The 19,385-nt window shown below is 41.8% G+C and overlaps 1 protein-coding gene across 5 annotated transcripts in view; it reads left to right on the forward strand.

The window, feature by feature from the left end:
• Window positions 1–19,385, forward strand: part of ADGRB1 (adhesion G protein-coupled receptor B1) — a 264,233-nt gene that overhangs the window by 41,215 nt on the left and 203,633 nt on the right. For all 5 annotated transcript variants that reach the window (XM_031947288.1, XM_031947290.1, XM_031947291.1 and 2 more), the window contains exon 2: window positions 7,844–8,905. In XM_031947288.1, the coding sequence (XP_031803148.1) occupies window positions 8,137–8,905 (769 nt within the window). In that variant the 5' untranslated portion in view covers window positions 7,844–8,136. The remainder of the gene's footprint in view (window positions 1–7,843; window positions 8,906–19,385) is intronic.

Genomic DNA, 19,385 nt, shown 5'->3' on the forward strand with positions numbered 1-19,385 from the left:
AGGTCTGGAGTGACTTACATACATAGATGCTAAGTGAAGTGAGTTGAACCAAAAGAACATTGTACACAGCAACAAGATTATGTGATGATCAATTCTGATGAATGTGGCTCTTTTCAATAATGGGGTGATTCAGGACAATTTCAATAAACTTGTGATGGAGAGGGCCATCTGCATCCAGAAAGAGAGCTATGGGGACTGAATGTGGATCCCCACATAGTATTTCACCTTTTGTTGTTGTTTGCTTGCTTTTTGTTTCATTTCTCATTTTTTTTTCTTTTTGATATGATTTTTCTTGTGCAGCATAATAAATGTGGAAATATTTATGAAAGAATTGCACATGTTTAACATATATTGGATTACTTGTTGTCTAGAGGAAAGGACAGGGGAAGGGAGGGAGAAAAATTTGGAATACAAAGTTTTGCAGGGGTGAATACTGAAAACTATCTTGGTATATATTTTGAAAACAAAAAGCTATTATTAAAAAAAAAGGAAAAAAAGATCTGGGTTTAGCCTCATCATTGATTTATACATGACATTGGACAAGTTCCTTCCATTCTATATTTGTCTTCTTTAAAGTGAGAATACCACTCTCTGCCTTGGCAGTCTGAGTCCTAAAGAGCAGATGAGATAATGAATATGAGAGTGCCATGAAACCTGCCAATCACTAAACAAATGTCTTAGGGATGAGGATTGTTACTAAGCTATCATTCTCATTCACAATGGGGAAACCTTCCAGACTCAGCAGGGAGGAAGAAAGTCAGGCTAAAAAACCAATTTCTTTCCAATGAACTGTTGCTGAGGTTTATGGTTTGGCAGGTATCTATAATGAGTGGACTCCATCATAGACTCATGGAATATCAGAGTTGGGAGGGATCTTCAAATATAGAACATAAAATATCAGAACTGGAACAGATGTTTGAATTGAATGTTAGAAAAAAATAATGAGAACATCAGAGCAAGAGGAAGCATCAAAATCTAAACCATAACATATCAGAGCTGGAAGGAACCTTGAAGCATAGAACGTCAGAGTTGGAAAAGACTTTAAAGACAGAACGTTAGATTTGCAAATGATGTTAGAAAACATTTGATAAATATTTATGAAATGTGCAAAGTAGTGGGGATATATATATATATCCTATAGACAAAAGACCATGCCTTTCTCCAAGGAGTTCACAGTCTAATGGAACACAACATCAAGTGTCCAAGCTCAGCAGGACCTTAGAACCTAGACTGTCAGAGCTAGAAGGGATCTCAAAATATAGAATGTCAGAGCTAGAAGGGACATTAAATCATGGAATTTCCAAGTAGGAAAGGGCTACAGAATGTATACCATCTAACTTTTTCATTCTACAGGAGGGAAAAGTAAAAAAGAAAAAAAGAATTTCCAAACTGGAAAAGGCTACAGAATGTACCCCATCCAATCTTTTTATTCTACAGGGAAAAAAATAGAAAAGGAAATGATTTGCTTATTGTCATGCAGTAAGTCAGTAGCTGAGGCAAGACTAAGAACTTGACCAACTACACATCTTCATATGGGGGCTGGATATTTAGAGGGGAAGAAGATTCAGTACAGACAGGGAAGATCAGGCTGAGAGGGAGGAGATCTATGTTTGAATCGCAGATCCTGCTACTAGCTGGCTGCCCAATGGATTCTCCATGGAATCCTACAATTCCCACTGAGTACAGATATTTTTCCCCTCTTGGGAAGGCCCTTTCGAGTACCACTGGATCAGGATGGTAGATCTACAAAATGATGAGGCTGGCCGGTAGTCATCACTGATATTCTCTGAGAAACTACAACCCCAGAGGTCCCTGAAAGGGAGATATAAATAGGCCAATTGTTCCAGATTACCTTCAAATGCACAATCTCCTTGGATCCTTCTAGCAGACTTGTGCTATAGCAACAGTTCTCCCCATTTTGGGGATGGGGACACTGAGCTATGACATCACTTGGCTTAATTTACACAGCCAGTCAGTGGCAAGCTCCAGGACTAAAACCCAAACCTCCTCCTTCTGAATCTGATCTTCCCTATACTGTACCTCCTTCCCCTTCTGAATATTCAGCCCCCACATAAAGATGTGTTGTTTCTCTGGAAAGCCAGGGGAGTTGCTAAGAAACAGCACTGGAGAAACTCCAGGACAGAGCCTGTAATGGAGGTTGGGGAGAAGCTGGGAAAAAGAAGGGGAAGACCCCAGTAGAGATGGAGATAGTGGGTGTGAGACATGGAAGCATGGGAACATAGGAAGGAAACTCATGAGCCGACTCGGGTAAATAGGATGAAGTGAAGGATTTTTAGGGATCTTTGGATCAGATATCTAGCTTTGGAAAGGATTTCAGAAGCATTCTAGTTCAACTTTTCATTTTCACATGAAAAAAACAAACTGATGCTCAGGATGGGTAAATAATTTGTTCAGTGTCAGCATCAAATGTGGAATGTGAGCCCAGACCCTCTGAACTCCAGAATCAAATCAATATTTTTGCCATTCAATCTCTCTCTCTCTCTCTCTCTCTCTCTCTCTCTCTCTCTCTCTCTCATCTATCTATCCCCTACACTTAGTACAGTGCCTCGCACATAATAAAAACTTAAATGTTTGTTAATTGATTCACTGGCCTTTCCATTCTTCTGTGTCTTTGTATCCATCTGTTGTTCGATGGACCCTGAATAGGAGATGGAGTTAGCATCATGGTTAAAGTTTATTCTGGGGTTGTCATGAAGCTTAGGGTTAGAAATGGCTTTATTGTCAACATGAATTGGATCTAGGTTGATGGCTTCCATTTGTATTAGCATTAGGATTATGGATGATGTCCAGTCATCCATATACCTTTGCCATTTTCTTTCTTTTTATTTAACTCTATGATGTAATCTTCCACTCCCACCCTTTGTTTACAGTTTATGTAGGCAAACTTATATTAAGTGCCAACTGTGTTCAAAGGACTGTGATAGGTTTTGGGCCCCCAGAATATCATGCCAAACCTTGAGATGTTTTGCCTCTCATCTCCTTTCTTTTCCCAAGAGGGAAATATTGACAACAATAGTCAGAAAGAGAGTGATTGTTAATGAATGTATGTCAACCTGGAGGGAGGTCTCTAGTGGAATGTATGAGGGATCTGACCTGAGTCCTATTCTGTTCGACATTTTTATGAGCAACATATTGAGAATGCTTGTCAAATTTATCACTGTCACAAAAGTGGGTGGAATAACTAACACTTTGGATGAGAGACGTGATCTAAAAAAGACTAAAACAGGTTGGAACAATGGTCTAAATCTAGTACATTGAAATATTTTCAAATACTCAGATAAATGTCTGATCTCATCAATGTAGTTGTCCCTTCCAGTGATGAAGAATCTGATCCTTCCATGCCTGCCTGTACTAGTTGGCTTTTATCCATGTCCCATGAAACAAGGATGGAATATGAGAGGCATATTGGGTTAGGTTAAAAGAAAAAAAAAAGCTTTTTAAATCCAGGCTACTGACTTTGTCTGTCCTGAGACCTTATGGGAGCCTACCTAGCCCATAGGATCTGCTTTGGGAGAGGAAAGAAGGCTATATTAGAAGGATTATATATATATTAAATTACTGATGTCTTTTAGGAGTATTATAATGTTTCCCAATATAGCCCTCTCTTCTTCTCCTACCTGATAATCATTCTTTATAAAACAAAGAATAAGAAATAAGAAAGAAAAACAATTCAATGATACTAACCAACATATTCGTCAAGTGCATTGCATTTCAAGTACCTCACCTCTGCAACAAAGGAAGGAAGTTGCATCCTCATGTCTCTTATTTGGGGCCAAGCCTAATCATAATTTCATAGCAGTCAACTTTGGTTATTTGGTGCTATTGCTCTTTTCCATTTACATTAGTGTAGTTAATTGTGTATAGGATTTTCCTGGTACTTTTCTCTTTATATCAGTTCATCTAAGTCTAACCTTGCTTCTCTGGTCTCATTATATTCATTGTTTCTTACATTTAATTCACCAGAATGTGTATTAGTATTCTCTAAGAGATGGACTTCTGTTTTGTCTTTTTGTTTGTCTTCAGTTCTTTGCTACTAGAGAAAGGGGTGCTATGGGTGTAAAGTAGCTGTTATATGTAGACACTTTTCTGGGTTCTGGAGATACAAAGACCAATATCCTTGCATTTCTACCAGAGGATGTTTTCTCTAACCCCAACTACTGAAACAGGTCTTTGAACTCATTGGGGATATTCTTTTAAATTATAATGCAGATTATAAACCCATATCTATAAATACACAGTTATTTGAAAAGAAAGAAAAAACACTATCATATGGAGGAGGAAGAGAGTAGGGTAAGACTTCCTGGAGGAAGTGGTACTTAAGCTGAGCTTTGAAAGAAATGGGTTCTAAGGGCAGGAAGTGCATGTATAAATGTATATAACTCTAGAGGAGTCTACATTTACCCAAACCTAGTCTCTTTCCAGTTCTAGTCTTGTATTGCATTAGACATCTTCAGCAGGTACTCTGTAAAATCACATATCCATAATGAATCTAATGATCTCTCCCTGTTCCCATTTACCTAACTACACAGCAAACTTTCAAATTTCCCTGTTTCTCTTGAGGGCACCATCATCCAATTCACCTGGGTTCACAAGTTCAGACTATTTTTTCTCTTTTATACCACTTAAGCAAGCTTTCCCAATTCATCCTACTGCCACAACATCTATTTCTCACTTCCTTGCCCTCCTATTCACTTACACAGTAGTAACTCTACTTAAAACTCTTCCCCTATCTTTTCTGCACAATTGTTAACAGCATCTTAGCTGCATGACCTTAGATAGTTAAGTTTGTCTCAGTTTCCTCAATTGTAAAATGGGGATTTTTAACCTCATCTGCCTTCCAGGTTTATTTTGAGAATATTTGTAAAACATTTAGTACAGTGCCTAGCATTCAGTAGCTACTATATAAATGTTTCCTTCCTTCCTTCTTCTCTTCCTTTCCTCCTTTCTATTTTCCCCTCTTTTTTCCCTTTTCTCCTTCCCTTCCTTCCTTCCTTCCTTCCTTCCTTCCTTCCTTCCTTCCTTCCTTCCTTCCTTCCTTCCTTCCTTCCTCCTTCCTTCCTTCCTTCTTTCCTTCCTTCCTTCCTCCTTCCTTCCTTCCTTCCTTCCTTCCTTCCTTCCTTCCTTCCTTCCTTCCTTCCTTCCTTCCTTCCTTCCTTCCTTCCTTCCTTCCTTCCTTCTCTCCTTCCCTCCCCACCTTCTTATCTCAGTTCTGTTTTCTATAGAGCTGACAAACTGCTAAAGTATAAAAATCTAGCCCATTCACTCCTTTGCTCAGTAACTTTCAAGGGTTCTCTATTACTTCTAGGATCAAACTCAACAGTTTGTCACTGAAAGCACCTCTAGGGGCTACTGCTGAGGCTAAGAAGCTGATATGGGCAGGATCTCTAGCCAACGACAATAGAAAAGTAGCATTGTTTCCTGCCAGGAATGGGAGAGTTAGGGGTTTAAACCCCAAAGTGCTGACACTTAATGTGTCTGCTTCTAATAATCACAATCCAATTAGAACTGTGTACATAGTTGGCTGGAGAGAATGGGCAGGGAGACGTCAAGATCCTTGGATCATTTTAGGGGATACCTCAGAGACCACATTTGCCAACCTTGCCCAAGGCCTCATGAAAAAAGATGTAAATGTGTAGGAGCAGCCTAAAGGGACAAGTGATCTAACTCCTTGATTTCAGAGAAAATTGAGAGGGGAAAGAACTTCATGTGGGTCACTAAACAAGTCATTGGCAGAGCTGGAACCTGAATCCAGAGCTCCCCACTCCTGGTCTTGGGGTGGGGTTTTTGCATGATAACAAACAGCTGAATTTCATCCCTACCTTGCATAAGATTGGCCAAAGTAATAGTTCAGGGTCTTATCTATGACCCAGTAGCAAGAGCTCTGGGCCTGGAGTCTGAGCTGTATGACCTCCAGATCTCAGTTTCCTCATCTGTCAAACATGGGGGTTGGACTAGATGGTCTTTAAATTTTAGGTTCCTATGAAAAGTGTGAACTGAGAAACAGAGGGAGAAGCAAAGAGAGTGGGAGAGGTGAGAAGAAAGATGACAGGGTGAAGTGGGGGTGGGAGGAAAAAGGAGAGGGGGGTTGGGACAATGGGAAAAGGCAGAGGGGCTGAGCCAGATCCATTGGTGCTGGGAACAAGGCCAGAGGGTTAAAGAAACAAGTCGACTGGAGGAGGCAGACAGGTGGTTGTAGCCAGAAGGATTCAGGGCACATCCCAAAGTTTCTAAGGATGGTTAACCATTAAATTCATTATAGATGGGAGTGATGGCCACATTAACAGCTCATCAGAACTCTGTGGATAAGGACAGCTTGCTCTCTCTCCCTAAACACTTACCCCACCTCCGAACCATTTTTCCTGGGGGCAATTAAGAGGCAACTGGTCTGTCTTTAGACAGAAGGGGGGGTGAACAATATGACCTCTAGAGTTTCTCATTCCTCCACTCCCCCCTCAACTTTTCTGCCTGACATTCAGAGTCCTCTGAGAGACAGATGGAGAGCGGATGGCTGGCTTGAGGGGGAAGGACCAAGAGATCAGAATCAGAAGGAGAGATGAGAGAGCAACTTGGAGCTAGTGCAGCCAGAAGAGAGGAGAAAGGGAGAGGGGGGAGAGGAGAGAGAGGGGGGAGTGGAGGAGGAAGATTGGGGGAGAGAGATGGAGAAAGGAAGACAGAAGAAAGAGAAGCAATAGGACCAGGACCACAGGGAAGGAGACAGGAGGAAGACAGACAGACAGAGACAGAGAGACAAAAAGTGAGAAAGAGATAGAGGGGCAATGAGAGAAAGAAAGTAAGAGACAGACAGAAACACAGAGACAGAGTCACAGAAATAGACATAGGGACACAGAGAGACAAAGATAGTCACAGAGATAGACAGAGAGTGAGAAAGAGGGAGGAAAAGACACAAACAGAGAGAGAGAGAGAGAGAGAGAGAGAGAGAGAGAGAGAGAGATAAAGGGACTGGTAGGAGGCAACACAAATAGGAATTAAAAGAAGAGAGTGAGAGAGAAGTAGACACAAAGACAAAAAGAGGGGGAAAGGAAAATATCTAGACACCGAGATACAGAAGAGAGGAGATAGGAAGACAAGACAGAAAGTAGGAGGGAGGGAGGGAGGGAGGGAGGGAGGGAAGGCAAAAGCAGGATAGCTTGACTTGGAGAAGAGGCAGGAGGGCCATCTGAAGCCAGAAGGAGAAGACCCAGGAGGCAAGTTGGCCTGCAGAGGCAAGGAAGGGAAAGGTCCCTGCAGAATTCCTTGGGTGGGAGGAGGGATGTGGTCATGCTGTCACTGCTGGTGGCTAACTTGCAAGAGCCAGCTCTGGGGCTTGCTGAGCCCTGAGCCCGGGAAGATAGGCAGTGAGAAGAGCACGTCTGGCTTGCCCTTTCCCATTTTTCCACTTGAGCAGATGCCTGCAGCCCCCTACTCCCAATCCCTCCCCAAAAGAGAACCTGCTACCCCCAGAGCTGTTGGCTGGCCTCCATCTGAGGAGCTAGACATGGGCATAAGGCCTAGGCCCTGGCTGCCCTGTGATTTCTATCATTATGTTGGTTTCCTGAAACTCCTAAGCATATGTGGCCTCAGCAAGTCCATTTCTGGGCCTCAGTTTCTCACTTTGTAAAATGAGAGGGTTAGGTTAAATGGTGCCTAAGGTTTGCCAGCTGTGATCTCTCTGATCTCAGATGTGGGGCTAGGAGGGAGGGGTGCATAAAGGCCCCAGTCATATTTCTCCATTGCCCCCTTCATGAGGGTTCAGCAGGGCCAGAGGGCCCATTCTCTCCCAAGTGCTTAACGCTCCTTTTTTTCTCTATTTTTCCTGTCTCAGCTACAGTTGATGGCCACAGGAGGGAGCATCTGTCTGGAAAACGCAACCTGAAGTATTTTCAAAACCATCATCCCCCTGCTCACTGGCTTCTTCCCAGCCACCTAGCTGCTGTGGCCCTCTGGTTAAGCCTGTGCCCCATCCCTGGTTCTCACCTTCACGTCTAACTCCAGATTTCCTCCTGCATTTTGCTGGCCTCCTCCTTCCCACCCCATCCGTGGAGCCCTTGTTATGTCCAGACCTTCCCCAACTTTGGCCGCCGATTGTGCTCAGTTCCGGGGGCCCCGAGATCTAGGATGAGGAGCCCAGCTGCTGCCCTGGACCGGGTCTGGATCCTCAGTTCTCTCCTCCTCTTCCTGGTCCAGCCAACCTGGGCAGTGGGTGGCACCGACCCCGGGCAGGGGTCCGACCCCTGCTCCACCTTAGTTCTCGGCAAATTCTTTGGATACTTCTCATCAGCCTCCGTCTTCCCAGCCAACGCCTCCCGCTGCTCCTGGACCCTGCGGAATCCTGACCCACGACGTTATACCCTCTACATGAAGGTGTCCAAGCCTGCGGGGCCTTGTGGGCCCTGGCCTGTTCGCACCTACCAGTTTGATTCTTTCCTGGAGTCCACACGCACCTACCTGGGAGTGGAGAGCTTTGATGAGGTCTTACGCCTCTGTGACCCCTCCGCCCGTTATGCCTTTCTCCAGTCCAATAAGCAGTTTCTGCAGATGAGACGGCAGCAGCAGCTGGGGCCTGATGATCAGGCCTTGATATCTCCTTACCCGGGCCCTGACGCAGAATTCTCCGTGGAGTACTTGGTGGTGGGCAATCGCAGCCCCAGCCGGGCTGCCTGTCAGATGCTTTGCCGCTGGCTAGAGGCCTGTCTGGCTGGCAGCCGGAGCTCTCATCCCTGTGGTATCATGCAGACCCCTTGTGCCTGCTCCGGGGGGGATGCCCCAGACCTGGCAGCTGGGGAGAACCCTTCCCGGGGGGATGACTGCCTGAGGGATGGCACGGAAAGTCCAGAGAACTGCCTTACCAGCTTGACAAAGGACCGAGGAGGGGACGGCAGGATTGGTGAGTGATCAGGGCTTCCCTGACTTCCATCCATCCTCATAAAAATTTCAGGGTATAGTGGAGAAGAACCACTGAATCAGCCTGAATCAAACTAGTGACAGGGATGTGTCAGAAAACATGGCCAGAGGAGATGCAGGAAGAGAGACTTTTTTTTTTCCCTCTCAGGGCTAGGGAATTTAGAATTATTTTTCAAGGGCACCTCCATCTGTTTCCGAAATGATTATTCATTTAGTCATTAGTCAATGATCTAATGGGGGGGGGGTAGCTAGGTGGTGCATTGGATAGAGCACCAACCCTGAAGTCAGGAGGACCTGAGTTCAAATCTGACCTCAGACACTTAACACTTCCTAGTTCTGTGACCCTGGGCAAGTCACTTAACCCTAATTGCCTCAGTCAAAAAGAAAAACAAAAAACAGAGGGATTTTATAATTGATATCCCCATCAAGAGGAATTTCAAATTCTATGGAAATAGGATATTAGAAGTCCTAAGAGGAATTCCTCTTAATGGTAAAAGCCCAGAGACCTTCTAGATGTGAGTAACCCAGAGTTCTTTTAGGGGATTATAAACCACTTCCTTTATAAGTCAGTAGTCCTGGGAATTACTAACTGGTTCAGGTATAAATTCTCATTCAGGTGAGCACTCCATTTCTCCCTTTCTAAGCATGAGACCTCTCCACAACAATTCAATAGAAGGCCAAAGCTCTTTTACTCAAGTTTTTAGGTCCTCTTCTCTCCTACTGTCTTCCTTTCCCAGCCCCTCCCAATCAAGCCTCATGACCTCAGAACTCTACCAATCGTTTTCTTCTTTTAAATTGATCCCTTGTTCCATCCTTTCTCCAAACAATCATTCCTCACATCACTCCATTAACTGAGGTCTTCTTCTGTCTCGTCCTTTACCAAGAATAAAGCTTTTCTAAATAGCCATGATCCATGGAGCCAAAAAGGAAGTGGGGCAGAGGTGGGCAGAAATCAAAAGTCAGCATAGAGACCCAGGATTGAGTCTGATACTCTTGATCACCAATTAGTATCAGCAGGATGTGTGTTCTGAACTGGATCTCCAAAAATGAGGATGGAGTTGAATTGTTACACTCACACCAGACCTCCCTTGTGACCAAAAGTTTCTTACTACAAGCTGTTCTCAAGGTCAGGGGTTCAGTATGGGACCATGTTTAGGGACCAAGATGGAAGCTCTATCAGTTTCTGGGTTTAGGATTGATTACTAAGTTTTCTCCTAAGTTTGAACTGCATGCCTTTGCTCCCATAAGCCTTGAGATATGGTCCTTGCCCCTCTGGGTTCATTATGAATATCGAAATAAATAGGAAGAAAGATTGTGAGGGTCCTGAAGAAGCCCATGGCCAAGAGCTAGGAAGTAGATCTGTATGGGAGACAACATGGTAAGATAGAAAGAACTCTGACCTGGGACTCTAGAGATGCAAGTTGTAGTTGCAATTCAGCCACTGGACAGATGGATGATCTTAAGCAAATCATTTCCTCTGAAGGTGTGACCTTTTCTCACCAGGTGTCTTGTGTTTGCTTAGTGGAGAAGAGAAAATTGCTTTCATAATTTCTTTGAAACTAAGAGAACCAACGTTCTTCTTGGCGAGGAGACAGTGTGAGATTACTGAATTTGGGAATCAGGAAAACCTATTTCAAATTCTGCCTCAAAAACTTATGAACTATGTGACTCTGGACAAGTCATATTATTTTTGTGGGCTACTATATGCTCATGTATAGAATGAAGGGATTCTATTCTAATAAGGTCCCTTCTAGCTTTTCATTTATATTTCTTTGTTACTAATTCAGACTGGATTCTGAAGAGCAGAAGGGCTGAGAGAAGATATAAGGGAGAAAGTTGGCATATCCCAGGTCAAAGTTTAGAGGTCATCTGGTCCAACGTTCTTCCTCATGCATTTCTGACTGTTCATCCAGTGTTTTTCTTTAATACTTCCAGTGAATGGAAGCTCGCTATCTTTACAAGCAACCTGTTCTGTTGTAAGATGGCTCTTATTATTAAAAAGTTTTTTTTCTTCCTTAAATGGAGCTGAAATTTTCCTTTCTATAACTTTACTCTCCAGAGATTTTATTTCTCTCTTTTAGGGTCATACAGAATAAGCATTTTAACTCTTCAAACAAAAACTATTTATCTCCTTTGTACAAGGTTCTTAGACATAGGAGTTAGAAATGAAACAGTTTCTACTCCAGAAAGGTTACATTGTATCTTATGGATTCACATAAGCTAATGGGCAGCTAGATGGAATAGTGGATAGAATTGCAGACCCAAAGTGAGAAAGACTTCTCAATACTCAGCAGGAGAAGGGAAAAGAAGGGAAGAATGAGAATTTTTTTTCCATTTTCTGAAGTTTAAAGTGCTGCCTTTTGTCCCCCACTGTATTTCCTTTTGGGGCCAGTAGATGGCACAGTGGAAAATGCAGGGTTTGGAGTCAGGAAAAACTCATTAGCCTGAGTTTAAATGTGGCTTCTGATATTTATTAGCTGTGTGATCCTCCATCTCCTCACTTGTAAAATGAGCTGGAGAGGGAAATCACAATCAGGACTTGTCCGGGATCATACAAATAGTAAGTGTCCGAGTCCAGATCTGAATTCAGGAAAACAAGCCTTCCTGAGTCCAAGCCCTACACTTTATCCCATCCAACTATATACTATCTAGTTGCCCTTTAATGAAGGGCAAGTGAATGCCTTGCCAGGAGAAGCAATTTTTCCTCCAATCTAATTTCTGTGTCAAAGGACAACCTCCAGATGATTAAAAAAAGCTGTCACTCTCCTTTCCTTTTCTTTCCTCCTTTCCTCTCCCCTCCTCTCCTTTTTTCTTCTTTTGAGAATTGAGAAACTTCTTGCTCTAATCCTCACTCTTTATCAGAATAAAATTTCCTTTTAAAAGTAGAGACTTGAATTTAAACAAATTTATCGTGTTTGTATCTCTATTGTGGAGCACAGAACCAGGTATATAGTAGACATTGAATAAATGCTTCTTGACTCATTGTTTGATTTGTTTATTAAACTATGTGGAGGTTTCAGTTAAATGGAGGGATATGAAATTGATACAGAGTTCTCCTATACAGAATTCCCTGACAAATACATGAGAGTGATACAAATAAAATGCAATCTGAAGTGTGAGAAAAACGATAAAGAAAATGAGAAAGGGTACAGGTAATGAATGGCTTGAGCAAAGTCATGGAGGCTGGATAATTCAGGGAATATTCAAGAGAAAGAGAATAGCCCATTTGGCCAGAGAATTGCATAAGTAGAATGAGGAGTAATAAAGAACTGAAGGAAAAATTAAAGATGGAGGGTTATGTTATAGAGGCTCTTTGATGCACATGCAAGAACTTTGAACTTGAGACTTACAGATTTATAGAGTATGCAAAATGGTTTAGATGGGGAAAGGTCAAAGGTGAGAACAGAAGAATTTTAAGATCTGAGAATTTAAAGGGACTTCATACATCATACATATGTCTAGATAACAGTTTCCTTTATAATAACTCTTACAAGTGATCATCCATCCAAAGATAGAGAGCTCACTGTCCCCTATTCCATTAGGGGATATCTCTTATTGTTAGGTAGCTTTTCTTGACATCAACCCCTACAACTATCTGTCTCTCTGCTGCTTATACCTTCCTTAACTTATAGCTCTGCCCTCTGGGGCCAAACAGAAAACGTCTAATTCCTCATCTATATGACAATTTTTTATAATAACAACTATCATCTTTTCTACTGTCTTCCCTTTTCTAAGCTAAATGTCCACATTGCTGTTGTTCCACAGTCCTTGTATGCTATGAACTCAAAACTATTCACCAACGGTCACCATCCCCTGGATGTTCTCTGGCCTTTCAATATCCTTCCCCAGATGTAGTATCCAGAACTGAACACATTATTCCATATATTATCTAACCATGTTGAAATACTACTAGGCCATCACCTCCTTAGCCCTGGACATGAGACTTCTCTTAATGATATTGAAAATCTTATTAGCCTTCATAGCTAACATGACACACTGTCGACTCACATCAAACTCGAAGCTTAAAAAAACCCCTAGAGCCTTTTCAGTGGAACTGCTGTCTATATATTTGAATGGTAAGGTTTTCTTTAGGAAATGTATTTTGTACTTAGCCATTCACATAAAAAGGGAACATGGAAAATAAGCATAAAATATTTTACATTTAAACCGGTGGAAACAAGAATTAATACTAAAAAACAACAGAAACCCTTTTTTAATTTCTACATTTTGTCAGTGATTTCTTGGACCCATCTAGAACTTTACTTTTATCTTCATTAAATTTAATTTTATTAGATTCATTGCATTTTTCAAACATTCCAAGATTTTTGCCAATGCTGATTTTGTCATTAAGTTTGTGACCTGTCTCTGATAAGTTCTATAAACATCTCAGCTATGATAAGCATCCCATGCATCTATGCCTTTATCCAAGTTACGGATGAAAAGGTTGAATAGCACTTGAGTGTCCCTCCTTAAAGTCAACTCATGAACCAAACTTTATTATTTATAGGGGATTATTATTAATCCCCTATAAAGGCATTCTTCCTTTCTGAATAGTTTTAGAACTAGAATTCTGTGATCCATCTTCCAAAACACTTCTTCCATGTCCACTTAATTTTTTTTCAAATTCCTCCACTGTAATTTCCACCTCCATGACTTTGCTTAAACTACTTTCCTTAAGTTCTCCAAAACTGTGTCATCACCAAATACAAAAGCCTTTTCCCAATTGAGATGTGTAGAGCATGCTTGGAGATACAACTTGTGAGAGGGATAGAACTGAAGATTTGGTAGTCATCTGCATAGAAATAAGAGTTGAAGCAGCAGGATTTCAAGACTTTGCCAAGATAAAGTATGTAAGAAACGAAGAGGACCAAGGACAGTTCTCTGAGGAATTCAACTATGAAATGTTGGGTGGGAGCCAGCTCATTGTGAAATGACAGAAAAAGAAAGATCAGAGATGGAGGACAAAACTATAAGATTATCTTTAGGTGTTTCTGAAGACAAGAATAATAAACAACTAGTAGGAGAGGGTGATCAACTGTATAAAAAACTTCCAGGCAGTGGAAGGTAAGAACTGAGAAGAAGCCACTGCATTTTGCAATGAGAAGGATATTGATGGCCTTTGAAAGAGCAATTTCATGGGAGTGGAAGACTGATCACAAGGGAATATGAGGGAATAGGGAGGGAGGAAGTGGAAGCATTTTAGCAGTGAAAGAGAAAAGCTATTTAAATGGGCCAAAAAAAAAGCTTTTGTTCAGATTGTTTTTAAGCAGATGGGAAGGAGGGAATAGAAAGGGAAGAAGGTGAAGAAGCGAGCATATAAGAAGAGTTGAAAACTGCTGGAGAAAGGTGTTGGAGGAGTCAAGAACACACTGTAAGGTGGGTTTAGGACAGAGGACATTGGTATTAGCCTTAGTGAGGACTCAGATGTCTTTTTTGGTGGCCAGAGGAAACAAAGAAGGGGATGATGCTGAGATAGGAAGAGATGAATAATAATCACAGAATTTGAGAGTTGGAAGGGACCTCAATAGCCATATAGTCCCAACCCATTCATGGAAGGAACATCCACTATAACAGTCCTTACAAGTGATTTTCTGCTTGAAAACCTCCAAGGACACAGAACCCATTACCTTTTGAGGAAGCAATCCGTTCTACTAATGGACAACTGTAATTGTTAGGAAGTTTTCTCTGAGCCTAAATTAGCCTCTATTACTCCCACCCCCCCCCCAACATACTTCTGCTTCTTTCCTAAAAAGAAGGAAAGAGAACAAGTTTAATTTCTTCTTTATTTAACAGACCTTAAAATATTTGAATAAAAATATTATTCCTCTCCTTTCCCCCTGCCCAGTTTTCTCTTCCAGGATAAATACACAAAGTTTCTTCAACATATATTAATGTTGTATAGATTCAAAGTCCTTCACCATCTTGATTGTTATCCTTTCTACATTCTCTAGATAATCAGTGACCTTCTGAAACCATGGATCCTAGAACTGAATCCATTGGTGTTCCAGATGAGGGCTAAGCAGGATTGAATACAGTGGAACCATTGCCTTCCTATTCCTAAAAATTATGTCTCTCTTAATGCAGCCCGTTGTTTGAATCAGCTTTTTTTTTTTGACTGTTACATCACTATTGAGTTGTATTGAGCTTGCAGTCCACTAAAACTCTCAGATCATTTTCAGAACTGCTTTCTGACCATCTGTCTTCCCATCTTGTACTTATGTAGTTGATGGCAAGCATTTCCATTGATCACTTGCGTATTTCATCTTATTAGAGTCATCCCAATATTCTCGCCTGTCAAGATCCTTTTGGATCCTAGCTTTGTAATGCAATATGTTACCTCTCACTCCCAACTTTGTGTCATTTGCAGTTGATGAAAATACTTTCTGTGCTTTTATGCATATGATTGATAAAAATGTTAAACAGCCTAGGGCCAAGTACAGACCCTGGAATACCCCATCATAGACCTCCTGCCACATTGAAATTGAACCATTTACAATCTTTATTTGAGTTTGGCCATCCAGCCAATTCTGAATTTATTTGCACTATTGCCTAGTCCTTAGATCGTCATCTTAATGAAGATAGAAAGCTGAGGGAGTTCAAGATAAATGGCCTCAATATTCTCAGTGAAGTAAGAATCTGGGTCATGTGTAAGGATGGGGTTTAAAGATGAGTTTGGTGGTGGAAAGAGAAAAGAAATGTTTAAAACAGTGGATATGAAGAATAAGATTAAGGTTAGAGGAGAGTAATTTCCAAGAAGCAGGAAAACCCCAGCTAAAGCTGATCATAGTCAATTTTTAGTAGATGCACTTAATTCAGTTTCATTACTTTCTCTTATGACTCTGGAGATTGAAGAAAGAACATGTTAGGACTTCTCAAGTAAGCATGTGAACTCAAAGATGAGGATGGACAGAAGTGCAAGGACATGAAGGACTCAAGAATAGTATGATAGCTAGTAGTGGTTATATACCATGGGAGCAAGCCTGAGGTAAGAAGGGAAGTCATAGTAAGGAAGATGGACTGAGTGAATGGGAATGGTCATGAGAGGGTAAAGGGTAAGGTTAAGGTAGATATGAATCAGCAGCATAGAATAAAAGAGAGAAGTTATGAAAAATATGGAATATTAGAGTTGGAAGGGACCTTACAGTGGCCAAAATTATGGCAGACAGATTCTTGAATCGAAGGATCTGTATTCAAATCTTGGTTCATCTACTTATTTGTGTGACCTTGAACAAATTACTTAATTTCACCTAGAAAGGACCTCAGTAGTCAAGTTTATTTTACAGATAAGGAAACATAGTTATTTTTTGAGCTCTTTAGTTTCCTCATTTGTGAAATGAGATTGGACTATATGGCTTACAAGGTAACTTCCTATTTTAAGGCTATAAAGTATATACAGGCTTATGTCTAGAGAAAAAAAAAGTTACATCCCCTAGTTCACATGAAATATCAATAAGAAAGTCTACATTAAAGTCACTCAACTTCTGGTTTGGAATCTTTCCCTTTGATTGTGTTCCTTCTGATAGGGTCACAAAGATGACTAGAACTGGAAAAGGGCCTCCCAAGATGGGAGAGCCTCAAGCCACCCTCAATGATGGATTTGGCTGGCTGTGAACTGAGGAAGTGGCAAAAGTCTGCAGAATTTAGTTTTTGACATTCAGGTCATGAGCAAGTTGTTGGACTCGAATCGTGAGTGATTAGATTAGCAAGGGACCATTCTTGTTTTAAGTTCTCTAGTTGTTATCCTTCCCTGAGCTATGGGTTCCTTTTCACAAAGACTCTGACTTGGCTGGTCACCCAGTTTCTCCAAGGATCCTGGGAAATAAGTGACTGGGAAAATGGAGCTAAATGACCTCTTGTGGAGAAATAAATCATTGGATATCTACTGAATTTTGTGGATTTTGGAGAAGTGAATTGGGGTCAGGTACAGATTAAACTTGATGATCTCTGAGATTTCTGAGGGTTCTGTGATCATGGAATACTGTCAGAGTACAGGAGTATGGACTATATGTTGGTAAGTGAGAAGACTCCAGGGAAATGTAAAGAGTTGGGGGAGTGTCAAGATTTGGGCTATCAAAGGGGGTAGGGACAAGACGGATGATGTGGGAGAGAGAGAAATGTGATAAGGAAAAAGGAACATTTAGGAGAATGAGGAATGCAAAAGAGAGGTCTTGAGGAGTGTGGGCGACTAGAGTGATAATGAGAAGAGACAGTGGTGGACTTAAGAGTTGGACAAAAACAAGAAGAATCTGGGGGTGGTTAGAAAGCTTGCTGCTATTGAGGTGAGTGTAAGGAAATGGGAAAAACATCTAGAGAATGAGGAGAGTGTGGGGACAGTGATGAGAGGATAGAAGGAATAAGGAGATTACAAAAGGGAAATAAGGTTATTGTGGGGGAGTAAGGATAGTGTGAAGTGCTTGGGGCAAGAGTGGAAATGTGGGGAGAATGTAACAGGAACTGAGGACAGGAGCACCTGGAGGCCCTTGGAACAAATTAGGGCTCCAGAGACTGGGGAATAGAATCAGTGACAGGAGTATCCATAAGACCAAATGTGGAGACCCACACCCAAGAATCAACAAAGCAGTTGACAAGTTGCTTTTTAGTGGTCTGAACAGAGTCTGGAGGCTGGTGATAAGAGAGATACAAGGAAGAGACTTTGCTCAAAGAGACCTTGTTCTGATATGCTGGCTTCTGCCCTCAAGAAGCCACTCAATCCCTACCCCTGGGCTGAAGGGTTACTGCCCTCAGAGAGCCCCACGTCTCAGTGGGAGAAACAACCATTTACCTCTGGGAACCCGAGTGGTAAGTGGGAAGTATAGTCCTTAATCTGAAAGGAAAGAACTTGGGAGAGGGTCCAGTCTGAGAGGGAGAGGATTGAGACATAGCCTTTGGCCTCTGGGGATCCTAGGAATAAAAGGATACACAGATAAATTTGTATGACTCTGACTGGGACAGTGAGATGGTGTTTTCTTCTGAAGGGGAAGCAGTGAGTGCCTACAGGGAAGCCTTCTGAAAGAGGAACATGGAAAAATCAAACACTAAACTATTGAGCCCCAGGAGTTAGCATTCTACTAAATATTCCTTTGAGGAATATCAGATGCCGCTTAATTCCATGCCCCCCCCCCTTTTTGAGAAGGGGATGAAATGATACCCAGGCAAAGAAAGTGATTTGCCTGTAGTCACACAGGGAGTTAGTAATGAAGTTCAATTGGTATCCAGGTCTCCTGACTTTTAGTTTAGGTCATTTTCTGGCACAACATACTGACTTCCAATTTTATTCCCTCTTGTCTTGTCTCTGCCCTCCCCTGGGCTCTCAACTGTGCCAAAATCCACAAATTCCTTTTGAGGTGAGAGTGGGGGTAAGATTGGCCTGGATACTCAACCGGTTCCAGATAAGTCCATAGTCAAGCCTAGAGCCAAAGATAATCAAAATAGCTTTAGCCAAATCAGATCTGTGTCTGCTAACATCCATCTCTGTGCTGCTCTGCCATGGCATGAAGGGGACCCTGGGTTCTTGGGGGCCATACCAACAGAAACTGATGTTCACCACATTCTACCAGCTTAGAAATTCAAGTACAGAGTCAGTGATATAGTGTGTGTGTGTGTGTGTGTGTGTGTGTGTAGGTGTGTATTCTTCCGGGATCTAATCTAGCTAAGATCAGAGAAGTTTATCAATAGAGGATTAGATACTAGGAATTGACTTTTTTGGTCATAAAATCATCAGAGACAAAGAAATATTAAACTCCCATTTCCGTGATGCTCTCGGATTTTTGTTTCACTCAAGTCCTCCATTGCTTATAGTGGGTGATTTTGAAGATTATGCCAATGGAACCCAAGCTTGCACAACTCCTACTTCCAAAGCTGGAAGGGTTTCAAATATGTCTGGTGATGAATGCCCATTGTATGTCTATTCTCCAAGGACCAGCCTAGCTAGTTGTGGAGATCATCACCAGGCTGATCACAGGGTAGTACATTCTTTGGACATGAACAACTTCTGAAAAATATTGAATAAGCCATAGAGGGGTTGAGACATGCATCAGTGGAGTGACTGCCCTACTGAAGTTTGTATCTCATTGATCCTTTACATTTTGAAGTTTTAAGTTTTATTCAGTATTTCCCATATGGTAGTACCACCCTGTAAGAGAGATAGGACCTCATCATAGATCCTTGAAGTCAGTTCCAAGATTTCTTCTGTCCTTCAGCAGAAAACCTCACCTGTGGATGTGCCAGGGAGCGATTGAATTAGGAAGAAATCTAGCATCAAGTAAGAGAGGGCACCATTTTCCCACTGTCTTCAGCTCTGGTGGGAGCACATCAGGAGTCTTGAGTTCGATTCTACATGCCATATTTTAGGAAGGACATTGACAAACTAGATGTGTATTAGAAGAGGGAGCCATGATAGGGAGGAGGAGTGAAGACCATGCCATGGGATGACAGAGGAAGGAAATGACTGTGTTTAGCCCGGA

This window comes from Sarcophilus harrisii, chromosome 1 (genome assembly GCF_902635505.1).
Source record: "Sarcophilus harrisii chromosome 1, mSarHar1.11, whole genome shotgun sequence".
In the NCBI taxonomy this organism is placed as follows: Eukaryota; Metazoa; Chordata; class Mammalia; order Dasyuromorphia; family Dasyuridae; genus Sarcophilus; species Sarcophilus harrisii.